We start from the raw sequence: 15,633 nt of genomic DNA on the forward strand, positions 1-15,633 counted from the left end.
ATTTAGCACGTTCAAATGTACATCTTAGTGGGGTTTTTTTATCAAACATTTTATTTTTACTTTTTAATATCTAACAAAATTGGTAACAAATTAAAATTTGGTATAAAAGATAAAATACATTCAAGTTTACAGAGCTATCTAATTTTTTGTTAATTTTTATTTAGATATGAATAAAAGCAACCATTTTCTAGGATTTAAACACATCACAGCTGTTGAATTTCAAAAAGTTTTGACTCATGATGACTTCTCCATCACAGAGAAATCAGCATTAAAAGCGAGTGTTATACATCTGAATGTTCCTGTTGGTAAAAGTCTCTTTCTCGACTGAGCGATGAGATTTGTTTCCTTCTTCTCTCCCTTCAGCCGGAACAGTCAGGGTCACTGATGATGTTCCTCCATTTTCAGCATTCTTAAATTGACAACCTAACAAACCAAAATCAGTAATAAGACTGTGTTAATGAGGGTTTAAGATGTAAAAGAAATACCTTTGCACTGAAGCGTTGCCTTGGTAATGAGGTCATCAAGGGGCTGCAATGAGGTCATCCAAACAGGAAGGAAGTCCCAGTTTTGTAGTCTTAGTGGCAAATAATCAGGTCTGTGTACTTGGAGCAAATTTATGGTGGCAATAGATATTATCACTATGATGACTGGTACACCAACGCCAGTCATTACCTCCCAGCCGGCCATGGAAAGAGCAAACACCACAGATGGGAACAACAGAAAACAGAGGAGGAGGTACAGGACAGCAAACCAGCGATACCTGTTAGGAGGAGTTTTTTTGAGCATCAAAAACCTTTTTTACATCAAATAATTTGCCTTACACAGACATTTGTCTTTTATCTTATCTTTATTCCTACTTGCTGTCATTCAAAGCTAAAACTAAAACCATACCTGGCAGTCTGTTTTCCAAGCGCGCACGCCATCCGTATGGGTAAACGGGTTGCAGGTATGGGATACCAGAGCAGAATCCCCAGGAGGTTAAAGAAAAAGTGACATAAAGCAACCTGACAAAATTAAAGAGACATAGGGATACGTTTTAAACAAAGGGAAAAAAATTAAAATCTATAAGAAAAGTTACATAAAGGCGTTTTCTTTTAAAGCAGTAAAAAATAAAATAGGCCTAATTATAAAGGGAATTAAAGACCCACTGCAATGAAAATTGTGTGTTTGGTATTTTTATGGCATTTTCTTGATGATGGAAGATATATATATATATATTAAACCTGCATTTCAGATAATTTCTTGATTAAAATCATTGTGAATCGGGAGCAGATAAAAAAAATCAATTTACAGACAAACAGATCCATGTACATCTTTGTTGTCCTAGTCTGAGCTGGTATCTGGCTCTAAACTGTACTGCTGGATGGCTCTGAAATTGCTCGCCATTTTTGATGTACCAATAATGTTAGGTTGGGGATGTGAGGAAAATGGCAGTTTTGTTTTAATTTTGGCTAAAAACAAAATAATCATAATTAATTTGAAAAATAGATCTAAAGATGATCAGTGTGGATTTTAAAATACTGTATTTAATCAAGCATGACTAGTGGGTAGTAATTTTTCTTATAATAAAGTTAGAAATCTATGAGTAGTGTCATTTTATGAACACTGCAGAAACTGAATAAACCTTGCTCATCCTGTGTGAATAGCTTCCCTTTCAAGATTTGTCTTAAAACTTCTCAATTTCCAGGTCACATATCCAAGTACACACATTACTATTGGCACCACTGAACGGTTCAGTCTCCCCAAACCCAACCTTCAGCTTTAGTGTTTGTCCAACCTCACTAATATCTGTAAAAACAATGTTTTGATGAGTCCATACCTGCGTGGCAGCAGCTAATTTGTCTCCAGGACTAGCCAGGGCCGCCAGCAGAGCGGTGGTAGTGGTTCCAAGGTTGGACCCAAGGGTTAACGGATAAACCCGTTCAATACTGATCACACCAATCCCTATTGGGCCAAATAGAAATAAGTAGCTATTGTTTTGAGAAGAAACACAACGATTAATTCAACTCAATGAAGATCACAACTTTCCCCAATAAAATCAGGAAAAATGTTATAGTAGTAATTTACTTTTTTTGAGTATTTTCAAATTTGCTGAAGTTATAGAGGACATGAAAAATATAATATCCTCCTTTATTGCAATAAATAGTAAAATATTTTTTTTATACATTTCCAATCTTTGCCAGGTTAAATTGCGTACACTCAACCCCAGAGGAATAATTAGACAAAATGTTAAAAGCAAAAGTTTATCTCAAGCACAGAAGCAGGACAAAAATAAAAATGTCTTGCTTTACTGGGAAATTTCACTTCTATATTATTTAATAAAATAACTAACTAATTGGTCAAAGTAAGTATTTTAACACTACATTAGAAATATTTGAAATATTTGAAACTATGTATGAAATTGTGTTAAATTACCAACGAGGGGGGTGATGGCGGATGTAAACACAGAACTACTCTGAACCAGAAAGGTCATGCCCGCTCCAACAAACACAGCCAGATATCCTGCAAGCCAAGTGAACGGGTGGGGAAAGTCTGTAGGACAGATTGGATGAAAAGAAATTGTGTTTAATCTGTGGAATTTAGTGGTTTATACATGTGATCAAATTATAGCTTTAATTTAAATGTTACTTTTTTCAGTTAAAAGCAATTGTTCTAGTATTGGCTATAATACCTGTGTTAACAACACTGTTACTAGCCTTTGCCACCTGGCCCTTGAGCAAAGAGTTGAGGAGTTTCACCAGCAGTATCAGGCAGCCACAGAGGACCAGCAGGGAGCAAGCTAACAGGATCAAACCAATGGCCAAGTCTGACAAAGAACAGCCGGCGAAAAGATGCCGACCTGATCAGAGAGATGTGAAGTCTCAGTCACAAAAAAACAATGTTTTTAATGCAAAACTTAATAATGAAAATAAAGGGAAAAGTGTTGATTTAGTTGGTTCATTTATAATTATTGATTAAAAATGTTACGACTGATAGGAAACATATCAAACAGATAAATGAGTCGCAAAAAAAAAAAATCAAGGAGAAAAGATCAAACTAAAGTTGCATACATTTTTGTGTGTTTTCAGAAAGGTTGTGTGTTCCAAATGACGCATTATGGACCTGTTCACAATAGATACAAGTTAGACTGATGTCAGGAGAGGTGAGGATAATGCATTTGTAGTTGCGATATACTGTAAATAAAATGTCATAGTGACACAAATTAATCTGACAAAAATTATTTAACCCGATAAAACCATTTGTATCATATATGATACATAGATTTGTGAGACCCCTATCACATCAGCATGATTAAAACTATCTATAAGAACCCACTGTATGGACCTTGGTCCATATTTTCTATCCTGCAGTCGATTATCATTTTTCTTGGGCCTTTTCCTACTCCTTTCATATTGTCTCCATTAAAGCTCCAAAAAATAGCTTATTTTCAAAACTGAATGGAGAGAATGACTAATCTATTATTCTCCTTTTTAAATGAGTTTCTGAACTGAAAGAATAGAAAAAATTGTTGATAATTAATTCTTTATAATATTATACCTTGTTGAAATGTGTGAATCAAATTTGATACAGTAGGTGTTTACGTCTTTGAACACTCATGTTAATATTTTTTACATAAAAAACTGACATTGAGAGCATAAACTTACCAAATCATTCAACATATCATAATTTTTACTATCTATATTTCTAGTAATATAATTAAAAATGATATTGCAATTACTGTGTGTTTGTGTCTCATCAAAGGGATTAAAAAACATCTTAATTCCAAAAAGATTTCTGTCAATTATTTAATATGTCGGTCTCTAAAGGGCTAGGAACACTATTATGGAAATATGTGGTCCATTAGTCAGATCGCCATTTGACCAATGGACCACCAATGAGACAACTAGCATTAATGCGCCAGTCTAGTAAATGCAAATGCAATTCACAAGAAAGGGTCCAAAAGTTACATAATACTGCTATGAAGCAAACATACCATGATAGTTGAGATTTGACACCAGCGTTTAACCAGACTCTTGTTTCTTGCACTCTGGTCTCCTGCAGCAATGGCTGTAATGACTGACTGATCCAGCTGCACACAGGCTGTTGTTAGATTATTTTTTACCACCATTATTTTTTCAGCTTTATTATTAATTTAACTCCCATAATGTGATTTTTATTCTAATACACACTTGTTTGGATTGTAACAGAACTGTACTACTTTAGACTGTCTTTACTCATCTTCATTGTACATCATACTTTTCTGAGCTGCGGTATAATAATTACTCTAAGTTTAATAGGTTACCGTTTCATAGTTGAAGACAAAAACATTTCAAAATCTAAACTAGTGTTGATCTAGTGAGACATAATGTCTTACCTTAAAGTAAATGCTTAGAGTATCTTTAAAAGATTAGAATTTATTTTTAAAAATCTGTTACTTTCTCTCTGTTAAAAGGACTCCGATGGTTTATGTACCTGGACTATCAGTTCGGTCAGCGGCTTCGTGAGGACTTTGAGAAGTTCAGGAGCATCTTCTCCACCGCTGAGCTGGAGCGCGTCCACCACAGCCTGCGAGAGCCTCCTCAACAGACCGCTCAGAGCTTCCAGAGGGAGAAGCACCAAGACGGACAACCAGTTAAAGCAGTCATGGACCGTCGCACCGGCAAATGCTCTAAAAGGAAAAATCGGGTCGTGTTAATCGTAAACGCATGAATGAGTGAGACACAGATTTAAAGATTTACCTCTCAAAACTTGACCAAGTTTTGACGAAGTGTAACCTTCAGGAAACGTTTTAGAATAGAGGAAATACAAAGGTAAAGATGATTTTTTCTTATAGTAAATGAAAAAAAAAGGAAGACAATGTCACCTAGACACAAGAAAGAGAAGAAGAACAGATCAGGGAAAAGGAGGGGAGGTGTTACTTTTATTATTGATTAACTGCATTTTCAAAGAACAAATGAGTGACACAAGAAAGTCTGCAGAGACCACATTACATATTCAAATTCTTAGTTTGGAAGGACATTTTTAGGTTTAATATGTTGTGCCACTTTTATTTTGTTTTCTCTCAAATTTCTTAAAGGAGCAAAAACAGGATGTGGAAAGTCTTTTTTATGTTTGAAAGCTCCTCTCATGTCGCTATGGAACCACTCTGGATGAATGAATCTTGATATTTTAATTGTCACAAAGACCTGGTTAAGAAATTCCATTTCCAATTTGAATCATATCCTCAGTACCTCTCTAGAGACTGGTTATGTGCCTCAGTCTTTTAAATATGCAGTTGTTAAATCTCTTAAAACCCAGCCTGGATCCTGACATTTTGGCCAACTATAGACCAATGTCTAATCTCCCATTTATATCTAAAATCCTAGAAAGAGTTGTGGTAAAGCAGCTGCAGTGCCACCTACAGGACAACAATCACTTTGAAGATTTTCAGTCAGGGTTCAGACCTCACCATAACACTGAAACTGCTCTGGTTAGAGTTACTAATGACTTACTATTGGCTTCAGAAAAGGGACTAATCTCTATTCTGGTCCTGTTACACCTCAGCGCAGCCTTTGATACCATCGATCACAGCATCTTACTCCAGAGACTAGAACATGACATAGGGATCAGGGGATCTGCCCTCCAGTGGTTTGAATCTGATAGATACCAGTTTGTTAATGTAAATGGACAGTCCTCTCATTGTACTCGAGTTAGTTATGGAGTCCCACAGGGCTCAGTTCTAGGGCCCATTTTGTTCACGCTTTACATGCTGCCCTTAGGAAACATAATCAGAGCATTAATTTTCACTGTTATGCAGATGATACACAGCTGTATTTATCCATTAAACCAGATCAGAATGACCACCTAGAGAAACTGAATTCATGCATCAGAGACATTAAGACCTGGATGACAATTAATTACCTCCTCCTGAACCCAGAGAAAACTGAGGTCAAGATACTGGGTCCTAAACACCTGAGAGATGCTCTCTCAGATCAGATAGTCTCCCTGGATGGTGTAAATGTTGCCTCCAATTCTTCACTCAGAAACTTAGGGGTTTTATTTGACCAGGATTTATCATTTAAGGCTCACATATCTCTCTAGATTACAAACAAACGAGTTCTTAAAAAGTGTGTTGCTCTAACCAGTAACTCCCGTTGCAGTTGCATTCAGTTAACTTGGCTACCAGGAACTGTCTTGATGCCTTTTCAGAGAAAAGACTCATTGTTCTTCCTCGTTTATATAATTTATTTTCTTGCACTTGCTTAAAGAGTGACAAAGCACAAAATGAAAACATAAAAAAATGTCTTTTAAAGCAAAAAATTGTACTAAACACGACAATAACACGATCACACTGTCTAAGATTGATGTGCTGCCGTGCTTCCAAAGTTCTAAATGAAACTAAAGTCCACTAAAACAAAGTGCAGTTCTTAATTTTGAAACTTATTATTCTTTTTCGTCAGCTTCCACCTAGCCCACAGTCCTCACCCATTTAACAAGCACTCATGGCTTTAACTTATAGCCAATTCAGGACTGCGAGGTCTTGTAGTTCAAAGTGTTGGATACTAACAAGCCTAACAAGTTTAGATGAGCTAGACCCTTTGTAATTTAAAATCACAGCTCCTGTTATTGACAGGTTACAGAGTACAAATATCTTGGAATTTGGCTAAACAATACTTTGTCCTTCTCAACCCACATTGGCCTTTTGTAGTCGAAAGTTACATAAAAATATAGGTGTTCTCTACAGAATGTGCTCCTCCCTCAATGTCTGTGCAAGACAAACATTGGTTCGAACAACCATTCTTCCTATTCTTGACTATGCTGTTGCTTACAGATCGACTTGTAAGCATCTGCTGCAAAATTATGAACCCTTTTATCACTCTGCTTTATGATTCATGACAAATTCTCCATTTAAAACTCAACACTGTACTTTTACTCATCTATAAATTGGACTTCATTATTCACTTGTTTAATTGGTTGCTGTTCATTTTTAAAACTCTGCTTGGTTTTTCTGAGCCAGCTTTTGCATTCCTCTTCCCCCATGTATATTATGTATATTACCTGCTCTGCTGAACTGATCTTGTTCCCAATTCAAACTCTCCATTTGGTTCTCTGTCTTTTCAATCTGCTGTGAGAGACTGAAATGACTTTCAAAACACTCTTGGATTGGACACTTTTATTTCACAAACAGTATGTAAAACCCATTTTATTGACCATTTAAAGATAAATTCTGCTGTTAATGACTGCAATGATTTTAGGGTTTCATTTTTTTTTTACAGTGAGGCAAAGTGCAGCCACAGAATATGTATTAAAATATATAAAATAGAAAAAAATACAAAATATTAATAATACAATGGTAAAAATAAATAAATAGAATAATTATTAACATTTTAAAACAAATAACTAGGAAAAATCCTAAAGCCATGTTGAAAATGTGGTTCTTGAGCCTCGCTCTGAAACTCTCAACAATCTTTGCAGCTCTGAGTCTCTCTTCTCTGACAGGCTGTAGCAGAGTTAAGCGACAGAACAAGGCCTCAATGTAAATTTTTGTTCTCACCTTAGGAACAACTAAAAGGCTATCACTGGAGGACCTCAGGGTGTGTGAGAACTCTTAAAAGAAAATCGTTAAGATGAGAAGACCTAAGACCATAAAACTATTTATAAAGTATTAAAATATACGGTATTTATATAAAATGCAGGTTAAAAAGGAAAAAAAATCCACTAAAATCTTGACAATCAGTCTTAACTAAATCAAAATCTTCTTGTGTTAAATTTCAGCTACAAACTGAACTAAACATGTAAAAGAACTACTTCTAAAATATGCCTGCAAACACCAAAATAGAGTAAATAATGCAACTAAATGTTTTTTTTTTATTCAGGATGCCATTTGTTTTAGTTTTTAGTAGCTTTTCCAAATGAAACAAACATAATATAACAATGTCAGTGTTTCTTTTGTCAGTTTATTTAAACAGTTGTTACTCAATGAATAAACAAATAAATAAATACAGTTTCAACTCAAACAAGAATTTAAAAAATATACTTTGGGAATCATCACAGGTTTAAATCTTTTCTTATTTGACAGCAGAAGAAGTTGAACACGTGTTACTCTTATAATCGTTTCACAACTCTTTTGTATAACGGGTCAAGAAACAGGAAAAACAAGAATTCACAAAAAAAAAAAAAAAAAAAAACTCATAAGGTTTTCACCAGCAAAAACCGGATTAATCTGGGGAAAGGGTCAAGATTCTCTGTGTCCTTGAGGCTTTCAGGGTGGAGGCTGTCGCACACTGATGTTCTGCTACATTTTTCTGATCCTTCACTGTCTTGGCCTCCTCTTCACAAGAGGGCTCAGCTCGGTGCTAACAGGATCGCGTGAGACTTTCCTCTCTTGGATCTTTGCCCATATGGTAAGAAGCAGGTGTGAACAGAAAGATGTAACTCCTTAAAAGGGAGGGCTCTTCTTCTTAAAGCGGATTTAATCTCAGTGAAAAGGAGAAAAGCAAATGCACAGCACATCTCTCAGGTATTCTGGAGAGGACCGGAGACGGAGCCTTTTACCCAGGGAGATAAGGGTCGATTCAGGATGAGAAATTACGAGGATGCGGTGGCTTTTTTGGGCCAGTGGGGGCGTTTCCAGCAGACCATCTTTTTTGTACTCTGCGCCAGCATCATGCCCAATGGATTTGGATCTTTCACTCTTGTTTTTGTGAACGACATCCCAAATCACCACTGCCGAGTACCAGAGAGCAACCTTACAGAAGAATGGCAAAAAAGTGTTATTCCACTGACAGTAAGTTACTTCTATTGTTCTCTGCAGAGGTTATGAAAGCTTTACTCCTCGTTTATTCAGGTAATCTGATGGACGTCTGTAAAATGCAGCTTTGTATCATTCCATGATAAGTGACTGTGAGGTGAAAATTGAAATGTTCTTCTTCTTTCAGTTTTTTTTTTCAAAATGAACAAAATTCTTCAGAAATGATGTGCTTAAATTTGGAAAAATAAGTTGACAAACCGACATCAACGCTCAGTGTGTTCATGTTATGCTGTTGTCATTGTGACTGTCAGGTGGTGAATGGGAAACCGGAGCTGAGCAAGTGCAGCAGGTACAGACTGGATTTGGTCAGGAATCTCTCTGCTCGAGGATTTATTCCTCACAAAGACATCAACCTCACCGACATCGAGCTGGAGGGCTGTGTGGACGGATGGGTCTACAGCAAAGACATCTACCAGTCTACCATAGTGACTGAAGTGAGTGAAAACATTTCAAATTTGCATCTTTTTATTAATCCAAGTGTGAAAATAAAAATGACTTCTGTTGACCTTTGTGACCTCTTTTCTCCTTCTCCTGAATGTTATGCATACCTCTTTGCACTCGTGCCCTAAGGCTTTAAAGGCATATATATAGAAAAGCCATCAGTCAACACACTGAAACTACTTCTTTTTTATATGGGTAATTAAGTGTTGATGGAAGAGATTAATATCAAAAAAGCAAATGCTCATTAAATCCATAACTTTTCTTTTTTTAGTTAAAAATTTCAAAGCTGTGGCTTTAGGTTTTGCATTTAAGGAGAGACACGCCCCTTCTTTTCATTCAAAGCGACTCCGTTCCTGGAACCGGAGCTTTCTCTTTCAATGACTTGTAAAATGTTGGGATTTATTCAAACAAGAGACAACCACTTGTGTGTACTTTTGTTGAGCTGCGAGTGTGTTTACATAAGAATACTTGTCAATGCTTGTCTGTTGTCTGTCCCCAAGTATACATACTAAAACTAGACATGTCATTGTTACATCACAGCACACCTGAGGTGATAGCATCAAATGGCTCAAAAGGCAAAAACTGAAATGCAAACAAATTCACAGCTTTTTGGATGTATAATTTGAACTTTATTTGGGAATAATTTTAAAACTAAGATGGATTATTTGAAAGAATTCCTCAGAAAAGTCAAACTATGAAGGAATTATCACAGTATCTCTTTAAAACTCTCGGAATGCCCTCCGGGTATAAATGGGGCATTACCATTGACTGTATAAGAAAGAACAATAGACTGTCTGTGAGCATTACAAATATGTGCTTTGTTGTAGCAAAGATACACTGTTGTATATTTTGTAATGTAGCTTAAAAAATCCAAAAAAGCAAAAAGTAAAAAAAATAAGTTTTAGATTTCAAATAGTTTTTCAAATAATTTCAACAAAAAAGAATAAACTGAATTTATTTTTGGTGAGTTTGTCAATATGGAGCATTTGTTAGTACTGTTGCATTAAAGACCCACTCTCTATATATTTTTTTTTGGTGTTTTGAACATGTTCTCATGGTATTCTTTTGACTAAAAACTAAAAAACTAAAACTTAATTTCTGAATATTTCTTAATTCAGATCGAGAATAAATAATGATAAATAATGATTGAATTTGTGGCATAAAAACTACAATCCACACGCCGCTAGCTCCTTGCTTCCCCGTCTATTCCATTACATCCACTTGCAAAAAAAATAAAAATAAAAAATAAAAAATAAAAAATTGGTTGATTAACATCTTCATTTTTGTGGTCTAAGCAGGAATCTGGCTCCAAACTGTCTGACTTGATAGTCCTAATGTTGTTTGCCATTTTTGTTGCACTTCTAACATTAGGTTGGGGTTGTAAGGGGCTGTAAGCTAGCAGGAGAGTGTGTAAACCAGGGACAGGCAACTCCTTGAGGGCCACTGTGTCTGTATGATTTCCACCTATTCAAGCCCTACTCATGACCACTTACCTGGTTCAGGTGTGTCTAGCCAATTAGAAGATGTTAGAGCAGCCCCCGGGGCCTGGAGTTGCCTATCCCTGGGGTAAAAGGATGTAAAGGAATGATGCAAAATGTAAGTAGGCTCACTCTGCGTCAACAGTCCCGCCCACATCTCAGAGGCAAAATTTCTGATAAACTACTCCTGCCCTGCAGAAACTATGTCCTGGAAAACAATGCAAGGTTTTGGGGGGGGTGCTAAAAACGACATCATAGTTAAAAGCACATTGGAAACTCTTTGAAAATAAATCAAAAGATTATTGTAGTGGGACTTTGAAGGGAAAAGATACATAAATGGATTACAATTCTTCATTTTGGAGATTTTAAATCAATAAATTATGATGGAAATGACCATGTGTTTGAAATATCTAGTGATCAGGGATAGGCAATCCAAGAATCCTGCATTTTCAACCAGGTCCAAACTTAAATGTATCTGTTTTGTCTAAATACCAATATTCCAGTGATTGTGTACTTTTCAGCTTCATCCTCAAATGCAAAAACCGGCCTTGAAGAAATAAGTCGAAAAGTCTCACCCCATCTGTAGCTATTCTTTAACTTCTTAAGACCCAAGCTAAAATTTGAACTAACGCTCCACATATGTAGTCACAAGAATCAAGAATTAACTACTGCAATGATATAACACAAAATGTGATGTCCACCCATGTGGAGGGAGGTCTTAAGAGGTTAAATAAAAGAAAAAAAATCTGCCACGGACAATGGTTATATCATGCAGGAACACTTAATATTTTGATTTTAAAATAATTATTTTTGGAAGACAGAAAATAACACATTTTCTCCTAAATCAAGAGTCGTGCAGTTTGGTTGCAAAAACTCACACTGGTTACATATGTTCCCGTAACTTTTGTATTTGTCGGCTTTGTCCTCCAACAGCTGCAGATACTAACTTTTCTTTTGTCCTCTGACAGATATTCTAGTGATTTTATGTTCAGTTACTTCATGTTCTTTCATTTTTTGTTGTTAATGAGCCTCGATTGTCCTGTCTCCTCAGACCCAACTAGTCAAAACAAATAGCTGCTATGACTGAGTCTGGTTCAGCTTTAGATTTCTTCCTTTTCTTCCATTAGAGAGTTTTTCTCTCCACCATCAGCCTCAGTTTGGAGTTTCTGCATTATTATAAGCCATTCAATCTAATCTGTTAATCTCATATGTAAACCATTTTAAAACCATTACAAATGTCTGGCCTCGTTGGAATGATGTGGAGGGATTTTAACTACAATGTTGCACAATGATTTTGAACGTAACATTGCTTATTTCTTTTTTTTTGTAGCACTTTGAGACAATCTTGTTGTGAATAGTCACCTTTTAAAATAACTTGAACTGAATGGTGGAAAACCTATTGTGAAACTATCAAAATACTGTAAAATAACACATTTTTCACCAATTTTCATACATTGACTTGAATGTTTTAACTGTCCAGTTTGACTTGGTGTGCAGTGAACAATGGAAGCAGCCATTCACCTCCACCGTTTTCTTCATTGGAGTTCTTCTGGGGTCACTCTTCTCAGGACCACTGTCAGACAGGTACTGCAAACACCACATCATCTTTCATCTTTCATCATCTTCCAGAATGTTGTTTGATCACCAAGATTGCAGTCTCAATCCCCGAAATAAAAAAGCTTTTATTTTCCACATTTTGGTGCCAGTTTGCCAACTGCAGACCAACCTCCTTTATGAACTTATTTTCCTTTGCTAATTTTTGCTTTTATAAAAGTTTTAAAAATGTACAGATAAATTGATTCATGATGGTTTCGTTTGGCCTCAGAATTATTTGTCGTATTTTTGTTCTCTTTGTAGATTTGGAAGAAAACCGGTTCTGTTTGCAACAATGGCAGCACAGACATTTTTTACATTTGTATCAGTCTTCACTACAACATGGATTTTGTTCGTCGTCCTCCTCTTTTTCAATGGACTGGGGCAAATATCAAATTTCGTTGCTGCTTTAGTGTTGGGTGAGAAAAATAAACAATTCCACCTATAATGGTACAAATGCAGAAAATCTCGATAGGTTTGACACATTTAATAGCCCCTTTTTGTTCTTTGCTTATAGGTGCGGAGACTTTGACCGGCAATGTGCGTGTCCTTTACTCCTCCATGGGGACATGCTTCGGATTTGCTGTCGGCTACATGCTGCTACCTCTCTGTGCTTACTTTTTGAGGGACTGGAGATCTCTTCTCTTGGCTCTGTCTGTCCCTTGTGTGGCCTACATTCCCCTTTGGTGGTATGTTTAACAGTCTTTCATTTTTAAAATGTACTTTTTGCACTCAAATTCAACCATTCAAGTCCTTAGTTTCCAGTTTTAACCCAAACGTCTGATAGAGTTGATAAATATATTTCTGAAATCTGCGACAAGTTTTTGTAAAAGCATGTTGGACACAACCTTGTGGTTTGCTGCTCCCCGGTGTCCAAATTTATTTTAGATTTTTATAATGTTGTGTAAACAAAATCCAGTATGATTATTTATGATGTATTAAAATTGGCTACATTTTGTTTAAATTCTAAAGAAATTCTTCAAAATTAAATAAAAATGTATGTTTTTTTTTTTTTTTTGGAGGAATCAGGTTTGAAGCGTTCAAATTTGCCAATTAGCTTAAAACTGGGTTCACCTCTGATTAAAAACTTAAGAAACATGCTTTATTGTTTTTGTTTTCTAAGTTTGAACTATTAGCTATTTAATAAATATGCGATCATTGTGACAAAATTGACATAAATTTACAATGACCTTAAAATCTCTATATAAAAACATCCATCCATTCATCACTGGGTGAAGGCGGGGTACGCCCTAGACAGGTAGCCAGTCTGTCCCAGAGATATATAAAGATATGTTGGGGTTAAAGCCCTTTAAAATGGAAAAGTTAAATATTTGTTTAAAGTTTGTTTGATTCAGCTTTGATGCGTCTGTTTTCAATGGTGACCCAGGGTCCTTCCAGAGTCTCCTCGTTGGCTGCTGTCTCAAGGCAGAACAGAGGATGCTGAAGCTATAGTGAAGATGGCAGCTAAGTGGAACAAAGTTCAAGCACCAAGAACCATATTTGAAAGCAACACCGTAAGTTTATACTGAGAAACGTCTGCAGAAATTTGAAATCTGAGTTTGAAAAATTATTTGGTTTAGAAATTATGGTTGGGGATGTAGAGAATGAGCAAGCATAAAAAAGGAAAAACAAACATTAGATATTTTCAGTTAAAATACAGCCTTTTTTGAAGTGTTGCAGATGAAAAAAACGAGATATATTAACAATATATTGAGTGCTATTTGTGTAAAAATGTCTTAAAATATTTATATTTGAAAGACAAAGAATGCCAACCTTTACATTCAAAGCAATTTAAGAAATGCACATCGTAAAAAACACATTTAGAAATAGTATTTAAATGGAAATGTCCCTCTAGCAAAGTGGAGAAAAGTACAGGTTTAGAATGCAAAGTAAAGGACATCTAATTAAGTTTTGATAAAAAATTGATCAATTTGTATTTAAGCATCCTGTGATTTTACAAGTTCCCCCACTTAGAAATAATGGAGGGGTCTGAAATGTTCTAATGGGTGCATGTCCACTATGAGAGACGTTAATTTAAATGAAAATCTGCTTGATTGTTTTTGAATAATTTATTCGTATGCTACTGCTGCAAATGTGTATTTATATACCTGAAAAAAAAACAATAAAAATTTGGTACCACTCCCATGCTTCACACTAGAGATGGTGTTCTTGGGATGGTATCATCATTCTTTTTCCTCCAAACATGACAGGTGGAATTAAGACCCAAACGTTCTATTCTCATTTGACCACATGACTTTCTCCCATGACTCCTCTGATCGTCCAAATGGTCAAACTTAAGAGCCAGAACATGATTTCAAACCATGATGTCTCAGTGTATAACCAGCCGTAACCTTGGAAACGGTGGTCCCAGCTCTTTTCAGGTCATTGACCGACTCCTCCTGTGTAGTTCTGGGCTGAGTCCTCACCTTTCTTAGGGTCACTGAGACCCCACTAGGTGATCATCCTTGGAACCCCAGTCTGAGGTGGATTGAGAGTTAAGTTTAGCTTCTTCCACTTTCTAATAATTGCTGCAACAGTGGATCTTTTTTCACCAAGCTGCTTGCCAATTGCCACATAGCACTTTCCAGCCTTGTGGAGGTCTACAACAAGGATAGGCAACTCCAGGCTTTGAGGGCCACAGTGTCCGCATGATTTCCAGATATTCAAGCCTTACTAATGACCGATTACCTGGTTCAGGTGTGTCCAGCACACATGCCAGAGTAGGGCCCATCCCTGGTCTAGAATGTAGTCTCTGGTGTCTTTGGACAGCTCTTTGGTCTTGGTCATGTTAGTAGTTGGAGTCTTACTGATTGTATGAGGTGGGCATGTGTCTTTATGCAGCTAATGACTGCAAAAAGATGCTTCTAATTAGAATAATAAGTGGAGATGATGTGGACTATTTAAAGATGGACTAATGGGTCTTTGAGGGTCAGAATTCTAGATGATAGACAAGTGTTCAAATACTTATTTGCAGTATACAAATATTTTAAAGTTCATGCAATGTTATTTCCAGATTGTTTAGATTATGTCTTTCACAGTGGAGATGCATCTAAGATAAAAAAAAAATACATTCAGACCCCTCCATGATTTCTTGTTGGGAGAACTTGCAATATTGCCAAGTGTTTGAATACTTATTTGCCTCAAAATTGTGCTATGTAAATAAATGTTTCTGCCTTGCAGGTTGAGGTGACAAACACCAAGAAGGAGCATTTTAATGCATTTGACCTGCTGAGGCACAGTAACATCAGAACCACAACACTCCTCCTCTGCTTTGTTTTGTAGGTATAAAGAACAAAGAACATTACAAGTAGTTCCCACTATTTTTTATATATTTTTGAAAAAAAAAACAAA

The 15,633-nt window shown here is 36.1% G+C and overlaps 2 protein-coding genes across 2 annotated transcripts in view; one reads left to right on the forward strand and one right to left on the reverse strand.

Moving 5' to 3' along the window:
• Positions 1-6: 6 nt before the first annotated feature.
• LOC112142556 (sodium-dependent phosphate transport protein 2A-like) lies at positions 7-6,757 on the reverse strand. The gene is made up of 7 exons (XM_036215327.1): positions 6,702-6,757; positions 4,453-4,648; positions 3,946-4,069; positions 2,672-2,839; positions 2,416-2,532; positions 1,820-1,944; positions 7-1,004 (listed from the first exon to the last, which is right to left on the reverse strand). Exons 1-7 carry the CDS (start codon positions 6,755-6,757, stop codon positions 864-866), a joined length of 927 nt encoding a protein of 308 aa, XP_036071220.1. The 3' UTR covers positions 7-863.
• LOC112142204 (solute carrier family 22 member 4) overlaps positions 6,040-15,633 on the forward strand; it is a 12,862-nt gene continuing 3,268 nt past the window's right edge. The window contains exons 1-7 of the mRNA XM_024265452.2: positions 6,040-8,746; positions 9,022-9,204; positions 12,170-12,273; positions 12,547-12,701; positions 12,800-12,971; positions 13,670-13,796; positions 15,463-15,560. Coding sequence (XP_024121220.1) covers positions 8,540-8,746; positions 9,022-9,204; positions 12,170-12,273; positions 12,547-12,701; positions 12,800-12,971; positions 13,670-13,796; positions 15,463-15,560 — 1,046 coding nt within the window. The 5' untranslated portion in view covers positions 6,040-8,539. The remainder of the gene's footprint in view (positions 8,747-9,021; positions 9,205-12,169; positions 12,274-12,546; positions 12,702-12,799; positions 12,972-13,669; positions 13,797-15,462; positions 15,561-15,633) is intronic.

This window comes from Oryzias melastigma, linkage group LG14, assembly GCF_002922805.2.
Source record: "Oryzias melastigma strain HK-1 linkage group LG14, ASM292280v2, whole genome shotgun sequence".
Classification (NCBI taxonomy): domain Eukaryota; kingdom Metazoa; phylum Chordata; class Actinopteri; order Beloniformes; family Adrianichthyidae; genus Oryzias; species Oryzias melastigma.

Excerpts from the sequence above, each read along its gene's own strand:
- LOC112142556 (XM_036215327.1), bottom strand. The coding sequence starts at position 6,757 with ATGGTTGTTCGAACCAATGTTTGTCTTGCACAGACATTGAGGGAGGAG. Across the intron at positions 2,840-3,945 it reads GCTTCATAGCAGTATTATGT|GTCGGCATCTTTTCGCCGGC; the intron begins AACTTTTGGACC and ends CTCTCTGATCAG. Across the intron at positions 1,005-1,819 it reads AATTAGCTGCTGCCACGCAG|GTTGCTTTATGTCACTTTTT; the intron begins GTATGGACTCAT and ends TAATTTTGTCAG.